General features: G+C 39.2%; 1 protein-coding gene across 1 annotated transcript; it reads right to left on the reverse strand.

The window, feature by feature from the left end:
- Positions 1-243: 243 nt before the first annotated feature.
- On the reverse strand, positions 244-24,330 carry LOC139456237 (uncharacterized). The gene is made up of 6 exons (XM_071237842.1): positions 24,213-24,330; positions 7,500-8,637; positions 6,340-6,510; positions 5,131-5,809; positions 4,014-4,108; positions 244-3,642 (listed from the first exon to the last, which is right to left on the reverse strand). Exons 3-6 carry the CDS (start codon positions 6,494-6,496, stop codon positions 3,284-3,286), a joined length of 1,290 nt encoding a protein of 429 aa, XP_071093943.1. The 5' UTR covers positions 6,497-6,510; positions 7,500-8,637; positions 24,213-24,330; the 3' UTR covers positions 244-3,283.

Consider the following 24,330-nt stretch of genomic DNA (forward strand, 5'->3'; position numbering starts at 1 on the left):
TTGAATCCAAGTGTCCACATACTGGCAAGATAAATCTTACTTCAGACCTAATTCTTTTTGGCTTTTCAAAACATTTCCACACTGATGATATTTTTGATCTGATACTCTTATTGGCCAAATTTCACATTTATAGATGCAAAATGAAAAATAACCAACCAACCATTACACATTTCCAAAATGAGGTTAAATATTATTACCAAATAGAAAAATATAGACACTTTAATAAAGCCAAACAGACTGAATTCTATACGAAATGGGCTCCTAATGAAAACCTTTTGAAAATATTCAAAAACTTTACTAAATATATATCCTGCATTCTGTCTTCATAAATACTAAAGCTTCTAGTGAATGGAATGTGTGTATGGATGTGTGTGAATGATATGTACTTGCTTAAAAAACCCTGGTCATGTACATAATGATTTCTACCAAAACATGATGTACTTTTACCAGGAACAATAACACACAAAAAATAACAAAAAAAATAAAATATATTGTAATAGATGAGACATGAGTAAACTATTCAGGTTGAAATAATGAAAAAACAATATGAGAATTGTGTTGTGCAAGAAAATGGAAGGGTTTGTAATGTTGATGAGTTAAGTCAAAAATAAAATTGCTTATTCCATGCCCTGTCTATCTCATTTAATTTCTAAAATGATAAAAAACACATAAACGGTGGACAAATATTTAATGAGACTTGATTAGATCTAAATTTGATAAGAATACATGTCATAATATATGGGAAGATGTATTTCATAAGCACTACAAAGATAAAGAATTTAATAATTGTTATTCAAGGGCAAATATATGTACACAAAGTCAAAGTATGAAGCAGCTCTAATTTATAATCATTTATAATATTCTTATAACAAACAACTTCCTATACACAATTGGATATATGGATTCAAACATTTTGCCCTATTTTATCTAAATCAGTTATTTAACACACTTCATGTGAAGAGAATTTGTAATAGTTTGACCAGTTGGGTAAGAAAGATATCAGAAAGAAGTGCTAATCCAGTGTATAATCGAAAACATCATTTTTGAATGTAAAGGTAAAATTAATAATCCCTTAAACGTCATATTTATAAAACAAAATGGAAACCAAATTAAACCATACTTTCTATTTCAAGAAGAAATAGTAACATATGATTAGGTAAGAACAGACATTGTTTTTTCCAACTGTAAACAGGTCAAATTATATACCTCCTGGTCATCCTTTCACATGTATGTATGTATGTATGTATGTATGTATGTATGTATGTATGTATGTATGTATGTATGTATGTATGTATGTATGTATGTATGTATGTATGTTTTCAGTCATTAAGTATCTATTCCTTTGTTTGCAAATCTGAATATACGATCTTTTTTCTGATTTTGTGGGCTCTATTTCTGGTGTGGATATGTCAGGCCGAAAAGGTCTCCAATGGCTCTCTGTCTCTTTTAGAGGTACAGCTAACCTTCTTGAAGCTGTCCCATCGTCTCGAACGATCCAGTCTGCCATGTTAATGTGCGGATAAGTGTTAATTATAGTACCCAACCATACTGGAAAGCTCCACTCGCCGTCGTTGTCGAATTCAGTGCAAGACTCGGTATTTTTTATAACTAGTATTTTAATATTTTGCTGCCACTGACAATTACTACACGCATATTTATACAAAAACTACTTACACATAACAATAAATACACATGTGGAAATGTTAAGCACTGCTCCTTCTGCATTAGAAACATCTACATGTGACATTGATATCAGCTTGTTGAATAATTAAGATACCACCGGCACCTGCTTGACAAGTTGTCTATACGTTACTCCAAGTGGTCATAAACATGATGTAGTGAAGGAGAAGAAGCGTTCTAAAGGGTAGTCGAATACCAGTTGCCACTGTAGAGTTACATGACAAGTCATCGGATAATCGACTTCTGATTTTGTATTTTTCAATAACAGTATGTCACTTTGTAAACAAAACAACTAGTTTGTTTCAGCAGAAATTTGATACAAGCTGCAATTTCAAAAACGGTTATTTTATATGAAACATAAAGTAAGCAGCGGGTATAGTTTCTATCAGGTGTACATTAAGCTATATGATATGGCTACGCTATAAATCGAAAAGACCAAAAAAGAACGAAGCGTGGGTTTTTTTTCACGATAAAACATTGTTCTATCATGACGTCATTTCTGGAGATTCGAATATGCGCTTGCAATTTGATGCGCCACTCATGGTTTATTCTCCCTGCAGTGTTTTATTGTACGATAAACAGCTCCCACCCGTCGTTTTGTTCTTAAATACAGCATAAAGGAGAATACACATCTTAATTCACACTCGAAACTTCCGATTCCTATGTTCATTCCAACAAAAGTCACTCCACCACCAAGTAGTTTTAATATGGTCACGGGAACTAATAGCTCAAATTGACCAAGAATGATATATAAATTGTAACGGAACTATTTCTTGAATGTTCAACACAGTCACAAAGCGGCTCGCATCTCCAGGTTCTCTCCAAAGATTATTAGTAATCAATCAATATGAACAAAATAGTAATACAAAGGCGAAACGTTTTCACTCAAATTCACAAACATTATTGAAAGCTACATTGCTGTATAATATCTGATACATTAAATGTATTATCATCTGGATACGCACACATTCTATTTTAGGAGTAGAGTCTCCGTCAGTGGCGATCAGTTATTATTTCTTCATGATTGAGACTTCAGACTTACATCAAGGCGCGCAAAAGCACGACAAGTAGATTTATACAAAAAATAAATATAGGCTCTGCGACTACATATACCTACATGTACTTGTTTTTGTTGCTTCTGGGACGATTCCTATCCTTAAAATGACATACCCGTGACACCTACATCCGAATCCAAGCCAGAATCAATTTATCCTTCAGTCAAAATGGAAATCACTTCAATACGTTTCTTGAAAGTTTCATTTATAAAAAAATACCGAACTGTTTCAATGTGCACCGAAATTGTGTCTACTTTATCTGCAGATATATTCAGCAATGATTCGGTGTGTCAAATCATATGCGCCCTCCTGGTAGGACCCTTGATCTCAAGCACTATCTATAAATGTCACCTCTGTACGTCGCCGGATCGTTCATATGCACATGTACGTGAGTCACTGACCTTGCACCAAATTATGCAATACATCTACATACAAAAACCGATCAACCTGGTGAAACAGAAAGACAGGCCCAGATAATCGACTGAAGCGGACAGATTGTACGGCTAGTTGCGGCATCGGTTACGGCCGTCGCATCAACAACGACTGCGTCAATGATGTAGAAACGCGTCCATCTTCCTGTATGTGTGTCCATTCAGTCCCGGTTTGCGTTCTGTCGAGTGATTATCAACCTGTACCTTTCGACTTTTATTCACCTGTCCATCATAACCCTGGCTGGTGTCGCTTAAAACTTTACCACTGCGTTTTGTCTTCGGTCGTACGCCTGAGCCACAAACCGAGGGCCAAACAGATGCTCTTGGACAATTCCTGAAACTATCCATATCTATCGAGACAGCAGACCGTGTACGGTGCATGGAATCTTCGTTTGAATTTGATTTGATTGATCCCTCATCACAACTTGGTAATATACCAGCATCTGGTGAACCTGTCAAATAATCATAAGGATTACCTGAAAGAGAAAGATAACAGTGGTTACACAAGAATCAGTATACATGTGCAGGGTTTTGGGTGTAAGGGTGATTTGGTCAAATGTGTTTCAATAGTCATTTAAATTGTTCTAGTCACAATTCACATAGGTGAACCTACATGTTTGACCTCTTTAGGTTTTATCAGTTATCACATTTATGTTGGATACTACTGTATTCTTTTTGGGACATTGAAAAAAGGATTTTAAATTCAACTTCATTTTACATACAAAAGATAAACAACAACTTTCTGTGATATCACTTTTAGAGCAATTCTGTTCAGTACAATGTTGAATTAATTGGGGAAACACAATCCAGCTGGTGTATGATGGTTTCAAATAACATGTTCAAATACCATTTGATGAATAACGAAACAACCAGGATCTGCCATTGCTGGCTTGCATCTGTGACGACGCATCATCTTCAAAACAGGCAAGGACGGTATCTCCTCTGAAAATTAAATAACAATAAACAAAACATGTGTGATAACATTTTGTCACTTTTGATGCAGATGAACACAATTTTACGTATGCGTGACTTCATGTTTACACAGACAGCCATACACCATCCAGTTGTGTACCGGAATAAAATAGCTCCTCAAAAGGGAAGGTCACATGAGCGTACATGTACATGTGTATGTAAGGTCAAATTGCGTTACAGTAACATCTTTTGTAGTTTGGTTACAACAACTATATTTAAATAATATCATCATTAGACGAGAAAGGTGTGCCAAGAACAACCTAAGGAAGTCAGACACACTGACAGCGCTTCGTAATACATTACATGAAGTACATGACGTCAAAATGGCCGACATGATAAACCTGACGAGAGCGTTTTCCGAAGTTAATGAACCTGTGGCGGTAACATGTGTTAGTCATGCTTTGTTTGTTTGTTGTTTAACAGCGCACTCAGCAATATTCCAGCTATATAACGGCGGACCAGACAATCAAGTGATTAATATCATGAGCATCGATCCACGCAATTTGGATACGATGACATACATCAACTAAGTCAGCGAGCTTGACCATCCGATCCCGTTAGGCGCCTCCAACGACAAGCATAGTAAGTCATCATTGATAAACTGAACGATCATTGAAAGGTGAATAAAAACAGGTGCAAATAGAAACTGAGGTGAAACGATAGATTGTTGTAGACTGTCACGGTCAGTCCAGACACGGATCGAGTCCATAGTTTAGATGTGCATATATTTAGATGTGGATATCGTGTAATCTTCATGTTATTTAATATTACTATTAATCTTATATTTATGTGACTTAATATAACTACCTTAAACACTAACTCATTCACTATTATCTGCACAATATAATTTTACTTTCTTGTAAAATAACATGTCCATCTCATGTACTAATCTTTTGAAGTTGGCATAAAATATATCATTTCATTCAGGTCACACGATGAGATAAGCATTTGATTAGCTAAGCCAAGTATCCTCTATGTTATGAACCTTTCACCTCTGTGTTTTCTCTGTATGTACTGTTTTCCCTGATCTTGATAACCTTCTGGCGACTTCTTTCATCAGACCAGCCACTCTTTCTTCGGATGTGTAATTCACAATTACGTTTGGTTCATCAAGGTATGTTTCAAGAAGCTGGTAGTCATCCCATTTTAACAGAACTATTTTGTCTGATGATGTAGACGTGTGATCTACAGCAGCTGCCACGAAGAAAGCTTTGCATAGATGTCTGCATTTGCTAGGGTTCATCTGAAGAGATCTAGGATTGACATAAAGGCTACGTTTCCCGAACATTTTGTACCTTTTGTCTTCAAAACCGGCACTGTCTCTCAAATCATCAAGATCAAGTACACCATTCAAAATGTTGAATTTTTCATCAGTAAATTCCCTTAAAGAATACAGGACACCTTTGGACAACTCGTCATTTCTTTGAATCAAGGTATCAAATTTGTCTTTTGACACGCTTCTAACAAAGGTAAGAATTTGAACTGGATGATCACATGCGATAACGCATGCATCAAATACAACTCCGTCAATGTTTGTGTCTTTCAGTTGCAAATCTAATGTCTCTGCAAGAGATGTTGCCATATATATCAATCCAGTTTTTGAGCTACCAAGAAGGATTTGCATTTCTGTCTTCCATCGTCTTACTGCACCCTCTGGGAGCATATGGACATCTAAAACATATGTTTCATATGTTAATCCTAATTGAACAACATGCAAACTACATAGAACAAGAAACAGTTACATTATCTGAAAAACGACATAAACAGAACACAGCTTGATGTGAAAATTAGTCTCTTTACTAAAACCACTACCACTACCTACATTTTCTTTTCTTCACATTGATTAAATGATGTCACCTAGAATTTGACCTTGAAGTATTGTACTTGTATGTGCATTACTTGAACAATTGTGAAGAAGCATGTAAAACTGATTTTATACTGCTAGTACAAATAAAGACAGACAGGATATCCAGCGATGTAAAGAATATTTAACATACCAAAGATTTCCGAAGAAGTTCTTTTCCTCATTTCTGGCACTATGTATATTCTTACCATAAGAGTAGCAACAATGTTATATTTTGGGGGCAAAGTTATTTTCGGAAAAGGTAAGGTATGCTCCATCTCTCATGTTGAATATATCATTGTGTTATTATGTAAGAATGTGACGTTAGCAACCTAAAGATAATGAGAGCAGTTCAAACCATTTTGAAGTCGGTTAGACAGTTTCTCCAAAAGGTTTTCAGTTGCATATACTGTTGGGCGGAGAGGATTGCTTGTAGCTATGGGGACTTCAGCAGTTACGTCTTCTTCGAAGGCGTCTGTCAAAACTACCTTGACAGGTAACTTCTCAGCTGACATATCTGTAAATATACCTGTTAACAGAGAGTGCCTGATTATCCATACGAATTGCATAAGTAAGTGCATATGTAAAACACAAAGGATAATGAGGATAACTTCTGTTCAGATAAGCCAAGTCAAAAGAAGGTAATTAGGCCAAGAAGTTTAACTTAAGCTTCAGGTATATAGATGATCTGATATCGTACAATGACAATCAAACAGTCAATTCCCTTCCACTGATTTACCCATCTGAACTGGAAATAAAGGAGACCGATGAGACCGCCTCATCTGTTTCATATAAAGATTCAGAGTGACAAAACACTCTCCACAAGACTGTATGATAAGATGAATGTCTTCAACTTTCCAATAGTCAACATTCTCTTCATTCCAGTAGTATTCCAGTAGCTCCAACCTTTGGTGTTTACATTTCGCAACTTTAGAGATGCAATCGAGCACGTTCTTTCTACCAAAATTTTAAAGAATGTCATTCAACTCTTGCTCAGAAGTTGTTTCATCAAGGTTACAACATTCAAGGCTCCAGTAAGGCTTTCAAAACGTTTTATGGTATACATGTGGAGGCAGTTCAAAATTTGACGCATATTTTCCCATATTTTTTTCGGATGAACAACTGACTTTGCCTTTGCATGTGTTTTTATGACGGGTGCCACCGGTGGGGCAGGATACGCTAACCTTTTCGCAAACATCTGGCATCATTACTATTTGGTAGAGATTCGTATACATATGCTCATGATATAGTCGGAATTGTACAATCGACTCTGCTTTATGAAGAGATTTCTATTGGATATGGAAAGGGTTTTGTCGCTTTATTTACTTTCTAAACAAATTCTTTAAAGTAACGATTATGTAATATAAGCCTATGTAGTGGTATCAACGGCCCATTTGGGGATTTCTTCAGTTCAGACATTAACGCCATGATAACTTAAATGCTGTCAAGATGGTGTTAAGCTAAACTCATTCACTCTGAACATTTGAGTTGTGTGCGACAATAGAAATAAGACAATACCTTTCTAATGTTTTGTAACTGATGTTATTATTTCCTTGAGCTCACAGCGGGCGCACTTCAAAAATGGTTCTTTATGTTCCACCTTGTAAGCCTCTGGTCCCTCGTTATCATAGAACAATACACCTGTGATTGGATTCACTACAATTTCAAGCAATACACGGCCTTTTTCACTTGTGTTGTGAAAGTGAGCAGTGATGCGTATGTCGTTCCAATCTAAACTTTCCCACTTGTAGTCAATGGGGCACATATCACTTTTCAAACGTTGCTCTATTAAATGTTCTATCTGAGGGTATTTTTCTGTAGGCAGTTCGATTCCATGAACTTCAAATGATTTAGACACGTATTGGACTGACTTTCCTTTGATCACAGTGGAAAATTTCTTTACCTTCTCTTCAATGCCAAGAATAAATGACCCACCTCCCTTGAGCTTTGAAAAAGCAGTTACATAGAGGGGAAGACGCAGATCCCACAAGTGGTCAACAAATTTGTCTGTGTCTTCTAAAATTTCCTCCTTCTTCTTCTGTTCTTTCGTTGTGTCGTTGAAGACAAATCCTTTCAGCTGAATATCTCTTTTTTCAGTTATGGTTTTCAATGTCTTGTCATTTACGAAAGGCTGCCTATGCTTGACCTCTGAATGATTTGAATTTGGCGCATCAGAGATCTGTTTCAGGAATAACCGCAGTGCTTGTGCACTATCTGGTGTAAACCCTTTGTCTATGATAAATTTAGTCTTGGGATCTGTTATGATTATTGTAGATGACGGCTGAATGTCAATAACAATAAATTCCGGATCCCGCTGGAGAGTCTTTTTGTAATAAACATCATCAAATGTTTCATCAGCATTTATGATGTTTTGAAGGTCATCATCTATGAACTCGTCAAAATTTCCCTGACTCGGGTCTTCTGGACTCAGGCCTTCTACGTGAATTAGAAGTTGTCCTCCTTTAGAATTCCTGAGGGCCGAGACAGACCGTTTTATCTCTTCTTTCTTCTCCTTTTTCAGTTCTGGGCTAGGGCGTCGCGGTTTATGTTTTTCTTCGTCCCAAATGGAGTTGAAACAAGTTACTTCAAGATGCACGCAAAGGCTGTTGTTCCATTTGTTGAATTCTTTACTGTACTGTTCGCATTTTTTACACGTCTGAAATAAATGATATACGTAATTTACAAGGAGTAACAGGTCAAGATGAATATGATCTTCATATATAAAGAAGAAACCATATAGCTTAACAGTTGGGGACATCTACCTATTTCAGTGTAGGTATGCTTGCAACAAAGATTGGGGGCGGTGGGGCAGCCTGGTGGTTAAATCGTCGGCTCGTCCTTGTTCGGCTGCTCACATGGGACCAATGGAGCTCATTTTCCGGTGTCCCCTGCTGTGATATTCACTGACAATCTAGTGCACACGTTGACATTACAGAAATAACATTGAATAACTATCACTTTGCTACCAGTACACACCAGGGCTGTATTGACTGAAATGACAGGTGTGACAAGTGTCTAACCACTCGATCATCCAATCCCGTTGTTCACCTCTTACCACAAGCATAGTCGCCTTTTACGGCAAGCATGGGTTGCTGAAGATCTGTTCTACCCCGAATCTTCACCCGGTGGCTCAGTGGGAAAACAGTGGATTACAAAACTAATCGCGATATGTGAGGTTGCTGGTTCGATTCCCGACATCAATAATGAAATAGTTTCATTTCTTGTCTTCTATTTTAGAACATTGGAAACACTCAATCTAAGTTCCCTTTGCTAATCAACAAACAGGTCTTACTTGGAAAAATGTAAAACCTCTACCAAGTCTTATTTGGAAAAAGTAAAACCTCCCAAAAAGTAATTCCAAAAAGTACCGTCTAAACAATGTCTAATATCCGTGATGGGTTTATAAAAGCGACTTGGTACGGTCATTATTGTTAATTGTGAAAGATACTTGTGAAAGTTGGCAATGCAGTTTTACCTGATCATGGGAACGAAATATTTTTAGAATTGTACATACATATATGAAGAAAACCAAAGCGTTATGAGTGAGGAATGTTAATGTTCATACGACTGTCTATTTCTGCTCTTTCCTTTCTGTCATTTTTGTATTAATTGTAAATATTCACACATCTAAATTTATGGGAGAGGGCGTTCTAAGTTTTGATAACTTGTGCCCAATCCTTTCATGGCAATAAGATATGTTTATACTAAATCTAAAGTAAACCATGACTGCAAAATATCTGCATTTCATTTAATAAAAGACAACACGTGTCACCAATCTGCCAATCAAAACATCTGCGACCAAGCGTGGCTGTTCAAAGCGTCAATAAACAACTGGAGGCAATTGATTTAGTCTTAAGCACTGACACCTTGTCCTCAATTACACCCTCAATTAACAATAGTAACACAGTTATTGAAGTGGATATATTCTGTATATGTACAGTGCACACTTTTGTTATCTATCGAGTAACATGGTGTCACATGACTTGATAAAAGATGTATGACGGTCGAAATGCGTATAACGAACGACGGATATAACACAGACATGCCCTAACACAACAGGCCAAAAAACACATAAACATAGATTCGGCCAAAATCCAAACAAGACAATATGCACCACCTACATCCAAACCTCTCCTCCCCACACCACACTCACACACCACACACAAACTCTCGGATTCAATCTTGGGCAACCACATAGAAACCGCACCCACCACTTCCACACATCACCTCACACAGCTACCTACCAACTCCCCCATAACATCAACACCCGCATGCAAAGCAAACAGCAAAACCACAGACACACAACGACCCTCAGCCAGACACTCTACAGCCCGCAAGGCAACAACACTTCCCCACAAGCAGCCACAACAAAAAAACTCAAACACTGAGGAAACCACAGCTACACCCAACACGCAAGCACAAACTCAACACCCCACACCACAAACACCTCAACAAGCCTCCCCAATGAAAACTCAAACAATAAAAACCAACCTAACCGACGAAGACGAGTATTCTTCCACCGAGGAAATGGTTACAGGCCGGCAAAGCCACATTTCGAAAATAGATAGCCCAAATTGATGTGGCTCTCGCGGCAATGGTTATGGTTGCGTGATTGTATAATGTGGCTCTCGCGGCTATGCTGTCAAAACATGCTTTGTGATTCTAACAGGTTACTGTATATAACAAAACAAGTCTTGTTTTCTCATTTTTTATTCAACAAGGATAACATATTCATCAAAACTTTACATTGATGAATATGAATAGCATATGAATATCATAATGGATTTAATGTCATTACTGCAGATGAAGGGGGTCGCCCACGTGGTCAGCATATTCCATCTCACACAGGTGTTGGTTCAGGAGCTGGATCTTGGGGGACGCAATACGTGCATCGATTGCCTTGTACTTCTTTCTTCGTGAAGGTTCTGACCACTGGTGTGCCACCCTTCCAAGTGATTGTTGGTACGGCGGCCTTGGTTTTCGAAATGGTTCCAAATCTCTGGCATGAAGGCCCCTCCTTGAACCCAACTGGTTGTCACGTAGTCCATGAAGGCAGTCACTTTAGGGCCAGCAGGAGAGTCAGCAATGGCATCAATCCACACATCATCCACTTTGTCACGAGGTACTAGAGGGAGGGCAGCAGTTCTTCTCACCAGCTTCTTACTTACTTACTTACTTACTTTGGAGATTTAACGTGCGCTTTCCGACTGATGCGTATTTCGCACACGGGCCCGGCCAGGCCATTTAATGTGTTTCCGAAAGGGGCGAAGGTGGTCTGTGCAACCCAAGAGGCGGGTTTTAGGGGTTGCTTATATAGAATTTGGGAATTTTGAGATTTGGAATAGATGCCGATGGGATTGGGGAGGAGAACTAAGGGAGCTGGGTATGGTGGATGTTTGTTTGTTTATGTGATTTTGATTTGGTAGGTTATTGTGTTTTTAGATGCGTTTTATTAGTTCCGTTTTTATTAAGAATACGCCTAAGGCCTTGAAGTTTTCTAGTTTATTTTGTGGGTTTAGTATTTCTTCTAGAGTTAGAGCCTTGTTTAGATTGAGGGTGGTTTGTAATGCGGTTCGATGTGTTAGGTAGTGTGTGCAGTGGATGAGTGCGTGTTCTGGGGTTTCTGGTTGTTTGCAGTGTGGGCAGTTACCTGTAGTGTGTTTTTTAAAAAAATTTAGGTGGTTATTTAGGTTGGTGTGTCCTGTTTGGAGTTTAGTGATTACTCTGTCGATTTTTTTGGATCGATGGAGAATTTTTGGTTTGGTTAGTGGTTTGCTGAGCACTTTTTTGATTTGGCTATTTGAGTTTAGATATAGGCTATGCCATTTTTTTGTGATTTTTTGCTTGTTTACACTTTTAATTTCTGATTTTGAGATGGGTCATCTTCCTTATAGTCCATCACCAGACCTTCTTTCTGCACCACACTTTGTAATTTAAATGTGGGACACTCATATAAAGGTATCGGTAATCGGATTAATTAATTACCCGCTAGAATAGGTGAAATGCACTCAGCTGAAAATGTGGCTCTACCGGCAATAGCCATTTCTGAAATGTGGCTCTCCCGGCTAGACACCGAGGAAATAAATGAAATCACTTTCTCAGCCCCTAAAACCAACAAATACTTCAGGCGCAAAAATCCTCAATTAACCAGCACTAAAACTCTTAATAACCTCACACTACTCCTAGCCTACATGCATAAGCAAAACTCACCAAATGCTAGTACTAAAGCTTTTCACTTAGTAGCGCAAAAACTAAAACTCACAACTCTCTCCTTTGAGTTATTTCTCTCCCAACTTAGGGAAGCAACCAATTAAACAAAACCTAAAACTCAAAACAAACTAATAACCTCTCATCCCCCAAAATGGAAGGACTAAATACATTTCAGTGGAACGCCAACGGATTAGCCTCCCACGGCCAGGAATTAAAAGCTAAATTCAAACGAGACAAAGGTCCACATATAGTCTGTATACAGGAAACGAAATTCTCTACCAGATCTAAATTCACCCTACCAAACTATAACTCAATAAGAACTGACCGAGCCAAAACAAACCCAGGTAGAGCCGGAGGCGGCCTAATCATATACGTCAGGGAAGATTTAAGCTACAAAGATCTAAAAATAAACACACCAAACCTAGAAGCAAACGGTATCCAAATAACAAATAACAACCAAAAAATTAATATCATAAATATATACCACTGGGTAGAAAAACAGGTCAAACCTGAGGATTTAAACACCCTCCTCCAAATAGGCAATAAATCTACAATCTTCCTAGGAGACTTTAATGCCCACCACCCTACCTGGGGTATAGAAGATAAAATAGATAAACACGGAAAACTCATCTCAGAATGGATAGAACAAAATGACCTAATACTACTAAATAACAACCAACCTACTAGATACGACAAAATACACCACAAAATGTCGGCTATCGACTTAACCATATGCACCCCAGATTTAGCCCAAAGTATTCAATGGGAAGTACACGGGGTACCACTAGGTAGTGACCACTTCCCCATAAATATAACTATAGGAGACGTAAACATCCCAACACCAGCCCCAAACCAGGAACCTAAATTCCACTACAACAAAGCCGACTGGGACAAATTTCAGGACATTTGCAACCAGGCTAACCTAGCTGACCTAGAAAGTAACGACCCCGTAATCTACTGTAAAAACCTCACTGACTATATAATAAACGCAGCTAAAAACTCCATTCCTATCAAAACAACCAGCATAGCCAAACCCTCGGTTCCTTGGTGGAACGAGGAGATAGAACAAACTAGGCGTAAACGCAAATCCGCATTCAATAAAGCCAAACGTGACTTCAAACACCTAAAGATAGCACATGAACTAAATCACAAAGTACAAAGCTTCGTTAAAACAGCTAAAACAAGAGACTGGAAAAAAGATTGCGAAGAAATTAACCATCATACAGACGCCAGAACAGTTTGGCGCAAAATCCACGTCATTAGGGGCATTAAACGTCATAAAAAAACTCCCAACGTAAACAATTCAACAAACCCCACTGAAAAAGCTATTAACCTAGCAAATCACTTCTCGGCCGTCAGTAGCAATAGCAACTTCAACAAAAAATTCCAGGAACAACTAAAAGCAGAAACCAAATTTACCAAAGAGCCAAAAGATAATAACCTAGAAATTAATCTCCATTTCACAATGGAAGAACTACTCCACGTCCTACGAAATAGGAAAAAGGGCACAGCCCCAGGCTTAGACCTTACTTCATACCAGATAATTAAACAACTACCACCCAAACTACTACAAACTCTTCTGAAACTCTATAACCTCATATATCTAAACGGACAGTACCCATCACCTTGGAAACAAGCCCTGGTCATACCAATCCCCAAACCCAATAAACCAGCTGACCAGGCTAATTCATACAGACCAATCTCCCTAACTTCTAACTTATGTAAAGTAATGGAATCAATGGCCAAAAACAGGTTACAACACTACTTAGAACAAAACAACATAATAAATCCAGACCAAAGCGGTTTCACTCCTGGACGCTCAACCTTAGATAACCTCGCCCGACTAGAGCAGGACATTAAAACAGGCCAACTTAACAAACAATATACTACAGGCATCTTTCTAGACTTCTCCAAAGCATTCGACATGGTTTGGCATAACGGGCTAATACAAAAACTACAAAAATAGGACTTAAAGGTCAAATAATTAACTACATCCAAAGTTTCCTAACAAACCGCAAAATCACCGTGGGCATAGACCAAACGCTATCGGACCAATGTCCCCTAGAAAATGGCACTCCCCAGGGCAGCATCCTAAGCCCAGCACTCTTCAATATTATGATTAACGATCTATTCGAGGGACTATCCCCCAAAGTAAACACATCAAAATTCTCGGATGATGGAGCCCTCTGGATCCGCACTAAAAGCATTAAAATGGCCCAAAACTTACTACAAAAATCTCTAAATAAAATACAAAAATGGGCTGACAAATGGTGCTTCTCCCTAAACTCAGAAAAAACCACAGGAATAGTATTTAAACACAAAAATATGCAACCCGCCACCCTAAACCTCCGACTAAACAACAAACCAATCAAATTCCAAAAACAAACCAAATTCTTAGGATTAATCTTCGATGAACATCTCACCTTGGATGCTCACATTAAAAACCTTGTAACCAGATGCAGCAAAGACCTAAACACGTTAAGATGCCTAACCGGCTCCAACTGGGGGGCCTCTAAAAACACCATCCTCTCACTCTATATATCACTAATTAGATCCAAACTAGACTATGGCAGTGCCATTTACGACACCTTAAACAACTCTCTCATTAAAAATCTAGACTCAATCCAGTATCAGGCCCTAAAACTAATCACACGAACTCAACATGGCACCTCTTCCACCTCACTCCAGGCCTTAACAGGAGAAATGCCACTTAAACTACGTAGGGAACAACTTACCCTAAACTTCTGGGCCGCGTCCCAATCAAACCCACTAATCGAAAACTTAATAAAACAAAATATTAGCCCCAGAAACCAAGCCATAGCCCGGAAACATCGACTACTTATTCCAATTTCCCAAAGAATAACCAATTACCTAAACGAACACAAAATAAATAATCTTAAACAAAACAATAAATCATCCAATATCTTCAGTCCAAAACTTTAAATACCAAAAATAGACACAACACTAGCCGATACACTAAATAAACAGACCGATCCTAACATCGCTGAAACCACCACACTAGCATACATACATGAAAATTGGCCAAATTGGAGTCACATATACACAGACGGATCCTCAGATCCGATCTCAAAACACACAGGTTTCGGAGTCCCTACGCACAAACAACCAAAGACACACAATCTTACCGACTCCCAAACAACCAATCCATATTCACGGCCGAACTAATGGGCATGGCCTCAGCACTACACAATCAGCAATCTAAAAAACACCAAAAAATCCTCATCCTAACCGACTCCCTCAGTGGACTACAAGCCCTCAAAAATAAAAACACTTAAAACCGCCCCAAACTAATAAATCAAATACTCAATAGCTCAAACAACTTAACTAAGGTAGGTAAACAAATAGAGTTCATTTGGATCCCCGCCCACGTAGGAATCTTTGGAAATGAAAAGGCAGATAAAGCAGCAAAATTATCCCTTAAACTCCCAGGAATAAGCTTAAACTTACCCAGCTCAAAATCAGAAATCAAAAGTGTCACTAAACAAAAAATCAACAAAAAATGGCAAAATATATACCAAAACTCAAATAGCCAAATCAGGAATGTACTCAAAAAATACTACACTACTAAACCAAAAATACTACACCCATCCAAAAAATCGACAGAATAATTACCAAACTACAAACAGGCCATACCAAACTAAATAATCACCGTAAAATAGCTAAACTACACACAACAGGAAACTGCCCACATTGCAAACAACAAGAAACACCAGAACACGTACTCATTCACTGCACACACTACCAAACACACCGAACAACACTACAGACCACCCTAAATATTAAAACCAGACTTACACTAGAATCAATCCTAAATCCACAAAATAAATTAGAAAAATTCAAAGCCTTAGGCATATACCTAATAAAAACAGGACTAATTAGCCGCATTTAAACACCAAATAAAATATTAAAACCAAAACTACCTTATTTGATAACCACCCAACACACACAGCTCCCTTAGTTCGTCCCCCACCCACTCTTGGCATTCTTTCCAAATCTCAAAATTTCAAAATTACTATATAAGCAACCCCTAAAGCCCACCTCCTGGGTTGCACAAACTCACTTTTCCCCTTTTTGGAAACACATTAAAAGGCCTGGCCGGGCCCGTGTGCGACATACGCTTGCAGTCGGAAAGCGCACGTTAAATCTCCAATATAAGTAAGTAAGTAAGTGCACACTTTTGTTATTTATCGAGTAACATGATGTCACCTGACTTGATAAAAGATGTATGACGGTCAAATTGCGTATAACGAACGACGGATATAACGATCTAAAATTAGTGGTCCCTTTGAGTTCGTTATAACCGTAGTTTACTGTACTTTCTAGTTATTAAACGTGTCAGCTATTATCAAAACATCGGAAGTATAGTGCGAATATCACTTTTAAAAAGCGCAGAGACGTTTATTGGATGGTAAAACCCATGATAGTATACAGAACAGTACATAAAACTTTTAAGAATTGAACGTCAGTTTGGGTGGGTTCATAACCAGCGCTTTTAAATCGTTCACACTTCAAGAACCCATCCAAACTGACGTTCAACTCTTAAAATTTCATACTTTGTAGTTAACTGGTCTCGCCGAATAATATCGTAACAATATTTGCTTAAATTTGAAGTCTTTTGGCTTCGCCGAAGAACACTGCAACAATGGTATTTTGTCGGTATTTGCCGGCTCTCGGTCACATACGTTTCCCCACTCAAACTCAGTTACGCAAAGAAAATTAGTTCTTTGAATATATACAACATAATCTAGAAATATGTCAACATAATTTCATTCTCTGAACAGATTTACAAACAATATTTGGGATAAATCAAATCTTAAAAATAGGTTACAGGAAGTTGAACAATAATATAAACATGACCATGATGCACCGAGGCGAGGTCAACCTTCAAGCGCGGATTTACATATGACGTCACATTAGTTTGTAAAGAGGTGCATTTCGAGTCGAATGGGAGCATGAGGATGAAATTTTATACTTAATGCTGTTGAAAGTGACGTTTTTGGAGCAGTTATGGAAAACACCCCTCATGGCACGAGCAAATTGGGAATATCACCGATTTATGCATGTGTTGCTTGTGTTTGGATAATCGCAAACCAATTCGGACGATGCGGAATGGACTGGAGGGGATTGAACCGAATGCTCTGAAACTTAAATAATTGTGTGTTTTGTGTTAATTTTCAACATCAGGGTGTGTCATATTTGGAGTTAGGGATTTGTCGCGTGTGCTGTCACCTAAGATGGACCAACTGTATGACCTGATGCCAGCTTCATTTCTGTGCCCCGTCACTCCTCATGTGCCCACGCTTCTCGGCCGAGAATGCACGGAGAAGGTCGGCCAACTCAGAAACCGGAATAGTAGATTTCTAATTCCGTCTATGGATATTTTCTCGTCTCCGATGACGGGTTATAGCGAAAACGGCACCTCAGCAAAACGTCACCGATTGGCGAAAACGGCACCTCGACTCAAGCGAAAACGGCTATTATTGCCTGGCGAAAACGGCACCTTATTTCTTTAACCTTGGTCAACTAAGTGATATTAAATTTACATAGTTACTTGCAAACACCAATAATTGTGAGATGTTTACATTAGAAATACGCCTCTACTCCAACTATAATCCAACTTAGCTTATACGCAATTCAATTTATTGAGAAAACATAACATGCTTTGAAGAAAAATGATAGAAATTAAACTCACATCTTCTCTTAAAAAAACACATATTTGTGAAATTGTAAAATTAAACAAGTAAGAAATTAGACCCCTACTCCAATTAATTCGCCGACTCTGATTGGGAGGCGCAGTGAACTTATTTTGAAAACACTATACGCTTGTAACGACCAGAAGTGGGATTCGACCAGAACTGGGATAAATAGTCCATAGTTTCGTGAAACCCCCATTTACTGCAGTAATGCTTTCGGTTAGCTCTTAAACGTATGGCGATATATATGCGGAATATGATTTAGTTTATGTTGCCCAACCCTGTTTAATATCATGATCAAAGATCTTTTTGACCATGTCAACTCTCCTACCCAAACTTCTTAATTCGCTGATGACGGAGCAATATGGGTAAAGCACAGAGATATCTCACAAATCAGAAAAAAACTCCAGTCAGCCCTGGACGGAGTACATCAATGGTGCAATAAATGGGGATTCACCCTTTCAAGTGAAAAAACTGTTGGAGTTCTATTCAAAGGCCGGGGGAAAGATGCTATGATGCCCCATGTCTCCATAAAAGGCAAACCTATCAAATTCGAAAAATCTGCAATATTTCTTGGGGTGATCCTTCATCAACACCTCACATGGCGCAAACATATAGAATATGTGGAAAACAGATGTCAAAAAGACCTGAACGTATTACGGGCAATTTCAGGCACATCTTGGGGCACATCGCGGGACACTCAGCTGAACCTCTACAAATCTCTTATCAGATCAAACATTGACTATGGTTGTGAGGCTTTTCATTCAGCATCAAATACTGTCTCGAGGCGCCTAGACAGAATACAATACAAAGCCCTAACGCTGGCCACAGGTGCAGCAACAGGCACCTCACTAGAAGCACTACAAGTAGAAACGGGAGAACTCCCATTGAAACTAAGAAGAGAGCAGGCAATATTATCGTTCTGAGGCCGAACATCAAACCCTTTGGTTAAAAAGACATGGCAAGACAAAAACACTCGAGATGAAGCCCTAGCTCGAAAAAATCCCTCAGTAAAGCCATCTGGGATATTAGTACGTGAACTCATTGGAAGTCACAATTGTGATGACATTCAGCCTCCAGAAAGTCACTACAAAGGGTTACACCCTCCCTGGACTTTAAAAACCCAAAGTTGACACCGCATTAACATCAGAAGTCACTTAAAAAGAAAACCCAAACCTACTACGATCAGTAGCTATCACTAAAATTCAAACTACCTGGTACAACTGGGCCCATATATACACTGATGGATCCAAGAATCCTATCAACAACAGTGCTGGTTACGGGATCCATATCCACAGCTCCAAACCCCAAGCACATTCAGTTCGCTTGCCTGATGGTCAGTCAGTAATCACGGCTAAATTAGAGGCAATTCTTCATGCACTCAAACTCATACCGGAACTTCCGGAAGCAAAGGCAGTCGTCCTATCAGACTCGCTAAGTGCACTTCAGGCCATCAGTGGCAGAAACTCAAACTCCAGGCCAAACACAGTCAACAATATTCTATACGAATATACAAAACTATCGGACCAAGGGCAACAGGTGGAGCTGTGTTGGATCCCCTCTCACATAGATATTCATGGAAATGAAAATGCAGACTCACAGGCGAAGCTAGCTCTAGACAAAGCGCATATACAACCTATTACCTTTAGTAAACTAGAGATATAAAGCAAAATCAAAGCCTCCATAGCAGAAAGATGGCAAGCCCAATGGGACGCAAGTAAGATCGGCAGATGGCTATACAAAATTCAACGCAAGGTCAAACAAAAGTCAAACTCATACTCAAATGAAAGGAAAATTGAAATTGCTATCTCACGCCTCAGACTTGGTCACAAAAAGCACTATGACAAGGTTTGTTCATCTTGCAATCAGGCTGAAACCATTGATCACGTGTTACTAGAATGTCAAGACCATGCCCCAGGCCGGGCTAGGTTAAAACAAGAATTGCAGTTAGATCCGCTATCTGTCATAGATCTCCTAAAGCCAAGAGATGCAATAGCGAAGGCCAAACTAACTCTATTTCTGAGAGATGGACAGCTACTCGAACGTATATAAACAGAGCAGCCAAGGATAGAAATGAAATTATATCAATATAAGAAAATAGAAGTCATATCAATACAAAAACAGAAATTATGTGAACACCAAACTCACAATAGATATGTGTACCCTGCTTACACACAGGAGTCCCAAAGAGGGACAGGTTAGCCGAAATTGCCTAGGCAGAAGGCGACCTCTTAAACACTTAATGCAACAACAACAGTTTATTTTATTTTGGGGGACCATACTGAACATGATCTTTTGTATATTTTCATGTTCCGTGTCAGTCAGTGCTTTTGGTTGTAGTTGACAAGGAAGTTTGTAGTAACGTGTTTATCTAACTGCAGTTTTATGAGGATAACTGGACTACTCAGTGTTATGTTAGGAAAGTTAGGTGTGGCAGGTTAGTAAATTTTCCTGGTTAGATTATTAACACTGAATGACAATGCGTAATAAAGAAACAGGTGTGATTGATTATTGCTTAATAAATGTTCTGGCCTGTTTGACAATATGAGGAAGTGAATAAGCGAAATATGTATCCTTACGTTTTTTGTTCCTTGTTGGTCTGCAGGCTGCAGCAATAATTGCGGCATGAAATTATTGCGAGTGTGTGTCGCTCGTAATTTTTCCTTCTTGCAAAACTTACCAGAATTACAGTATTTGAAAGGCTGGACTTCCTCATAAATAGCATCTGTGTGAAATGTGGGGATAAGACATTCAGCTATTTTGTAGGAAAACACTGTGTTCAGCAGTGGCCAAGATAGTTATGTAACAGAAAGTTTTCTCTGTTATTAAACATGTCACCACCTCACGAAGGTTATGATATGACAGACAATCCAATAATACATGTGGGAGTGATATCATGGTTAGAAAAAAACAACATGCTTTATCATGTGATAACAGTGACCATGTAAATAAACCATATATATTACTACAAAAAACATTCTTATCATTATTAAAAATAGAGGTGACGTTTTCGCCCGACACATAGCTGTTTTGGCCAAATGCGGTGCCGTTTTCGCTAGAAAAATCGGTGACGTTTTGCTGAGGTGCCGTTTTAGCCTGCACCCCCGATGACCAATCGATAAAACAGGTCGGCAAGTTTTTTGTTTTTTTCAAATTCAAGTTTAATTTCTTTCCTTCCCTTTTTATGGTTTCTCAAAATCTTAGATTTTTTCCCCGATACGATAGTCAATGGGATTATTGTTTGGGATTGATCAGGAGGAGTCGCGATTGCTCTGTGTCAGCGGCCACATCTGAGCAGGGTACGACATTGTTTTCACTGGTGCTAGATTCCTGTCATTTCCGAAAACGAGGCATCAAAGTCAATATCGCTCATTCGTTCACCTCAGTAATTTTACAGAATTAATTTTCTTCACTTGCGTTATTAGTATTGAAAGATGGCCATTCCATATCCAAATCACCGCAAGGACAATCCATTTTGTTTTTATCTAGCAGCTAGACGAGATCAATCACCAGAACCAACGCATTTATTTATTTATAAGTCAGATGAAATGTTACAAGACCAGGCAAAAATACTAAATTAATTATATTGCTGATAAATGCAGGCATTAAAAGCAAATAGAACAAGCGTATAGTTGACAAAGTCATTTATATCCCCCGCCCATTTTACCACGTTATGGTCCCAAACCAGGTAACTGACCCAACATTTCTCTTAGCCCATGTCAAAAAAGCTGCAATGGAAATTCTAAAATAAACATTTCTAAAACTCCTTAATATCAAATGGCACTAGTTCAGCATGCGCTTTATATATAGACATGCAATGTTTGGCAAGGAAATATTTAACAATTTATTTGTTATACTACTTAAGTAAACCAATCCTATATTAAAACTTAAATCCAACTTGTTGTCATGGAAACATAAACAATAAACATTTCTAAAAGTGATATATATCAAAAGGCACCAGTTCAGTATGTGCCTGGTAGACATGCAAAGTTTTGTAAGAAAGTATTTAAGGGTTTTTGAGTTACGCTCTGGAAACGAACACCACCCCTGTAGAACCTAAGTCCAACTTATTGTCATGGAAACGTGAAAAATAAAAATTTCTTAAATTCCTAAATAGCAAGAGGCACCAGTTCAGTATGTGTCTGGTAAACATGCACAGTTTTGTTGGAAAGTCTTGAATTGGTTTTGAGTTAAGCTCCGGAAACAAACAGCACCCTTATAGAACCTAAGTCCAACTTGTTGCAATGGAAACGTAAAGAATAAAAATTTATAAAACTCCTAAATAGCAAAAGGCACCATTTCAGTATGTGTCTGATAGACATGCAAAGTTTCGTAGAGAAAGATTTAACGCTTTCTGAGTTATGCTCCGGAAACGATTTCGGGACGCACACGAGCACACACACGCACGCACGCACGCACGCACGCACGCACGCACGCACGCACGCACGCACGCACGCACGCACGGATGGACGGAACACACACACACACACACACGCACGCACGCACGGACGGAACCCATCTCTATATCCCCAGCCAACTTCGTTTGGGCGGGGGATAAAAACGTGTTGATCGTAGACACCGATCGAGAATTCGGGGAACCCCCGGAAAGTAGTTCTGGCACGATCAATTTCACAAAAAATTGTTCACATTGTGTGAACTTTTTTGTCCGTTCACAGGTGTGTGAACTCAAAATTTATGATCACGTGACTACCCCTTCAGCCAATCAGCATGAAAGAAACAGTGTAAACTTCAAAGTATGAAATTAATAATATACTCTTCAAAAAAGAAACTTGACACTGACTTTCAAAATGTAATATAATGCGGTTGTTTCAAAATAGGACACAGAAACCATAATTGAAACACTGTTTGAAGATCAATGTACACAATTTTCAAAACATTAATCGTGTCACCTAAACAGACACACGTACACAATACAGTTAATGTCACAGTGGTACAGAAAATGTCAGTATCGGTTGTGCCCACCACGTGCATCAATCACCGCTTGACACCGACGACCCATAGATGCAACACGCTGTTGGATGTGCTGCCATTCATGCTGAAGTGCATCAAGAAGCGCCGGAAGTGTTTGGGGCGGTGGATTCCTTCTGCGAACGCGTCGATCCAACTCGTCCCACAGATGCCCAATCGGGGACAAATCTGGTGACCGGGCTGGCCAAGGTAATGTCTGGATGTTGTTGTGCTGTAAGAAGTCCTGACAAACACGTGCAATATGCGTTCGAGCGTTGTCCTGCTGGAACTGGCCGCCATGAACGTTGACGTGAAGAAGAACGTAAGGCTGTAGGATCTGTAGTAGTCTCTGTAACGCACACCTGTCAATGCACCTGCCACATGCACGTGAGGCTTCCTACCACCGTGATGAATTCCGGCTCATACCATGATACTCCCCCCGCCAAATGGGACAACCTGCTGCACACAGTTGGGGGCGTAACGTTCACCCCGACGTCTGTAGATACGTGCGCGTCCATCAGCAAGTGTGAGTAGGAAACGGGACTCGTCAGTAAACAGTACATTTCTCCACCTTCCACGTGCCCATCTAACCCTCTGTTGGCACCAAAGCAGACGGTCCGCCAGATGACGTGGGGTCAATACATGACGTCGAACAGGTCTTCGTGCAAAAAGTCCAGCCCCCCTCAGTCTGTTGCGTACCGTTTGATCTGATATTCTGCGTACCCCAGGGATCTGTGTGGTTGTAGACGTGGCTGTGGTAGTGCGGTCTCGGAGGTGTCGCAGCCGGATGTATCGATCTTGTGCTTGGGTTGTCACCCTTGGTCTTCCTGACCTTGGTCTGTCGTCAACTCTGCTAGTGTTGTTGTTGGTGTCTGTCTGGATACGCCAAAGTGCCTGGCCACTTCTTGCTGAATTGCTCCAGCTTGTAATCTCCCAATGGCGTTGTTCCGTTGAGCTGCATTCAGTCTTGGCATTCTGTCACCGCCTCTACTGCCGTTATAAGGACTGTATGAACAGCCGTTGATGTGGATTTTTATACCCATTCATCAGGGTAGCCTGCATGCCTAAATGCAGGATCCTGTGCTGCACGTTTTTTTTACAGGCGGTTGCGTTTGGATGAAGTTGTAAAATAGATCCCAAACGCCACGTTTATGTGCTTTGCATGTGTTTTCGCGAATTATAGACACATCATCTTTCTGTTTGACTTATTTGGTTCTCATTTAATGTAATTATTTTAGAGATTTGGCAAAAAGTGGTTTTATATCTATGTCAAGTTTCTTTTTTTGAAGAGTATATATAATTACTTTACTAGTATAACGTTTGACATTCAGTGACTTACCTCATGGTCAAGACTCATCTTCCTCTGGCTACATGTATATCATGGTTCAGGTCACATCACGACAGAGACATTAGCCTTGTGTATCGTGTGTTGACTCACGACGGTGCAGACTGTGAGC

Source organism: Haliotis cracherodii, unplaced genomic scaffold (genome assembly GCF_022045235.1).
Source record: "Haliotis cracherodii isolate W230 unplaced genomic scaffold, xgHalCrac1.p SCAF_11, whole genome shotgun sequence".
Lineage (NCBI taxonomy): Eukaryota > Metazoa > Mollusca > Gastropoda > Lepetellida > Haliotidae > Haliotis > Haliotis cracherodii.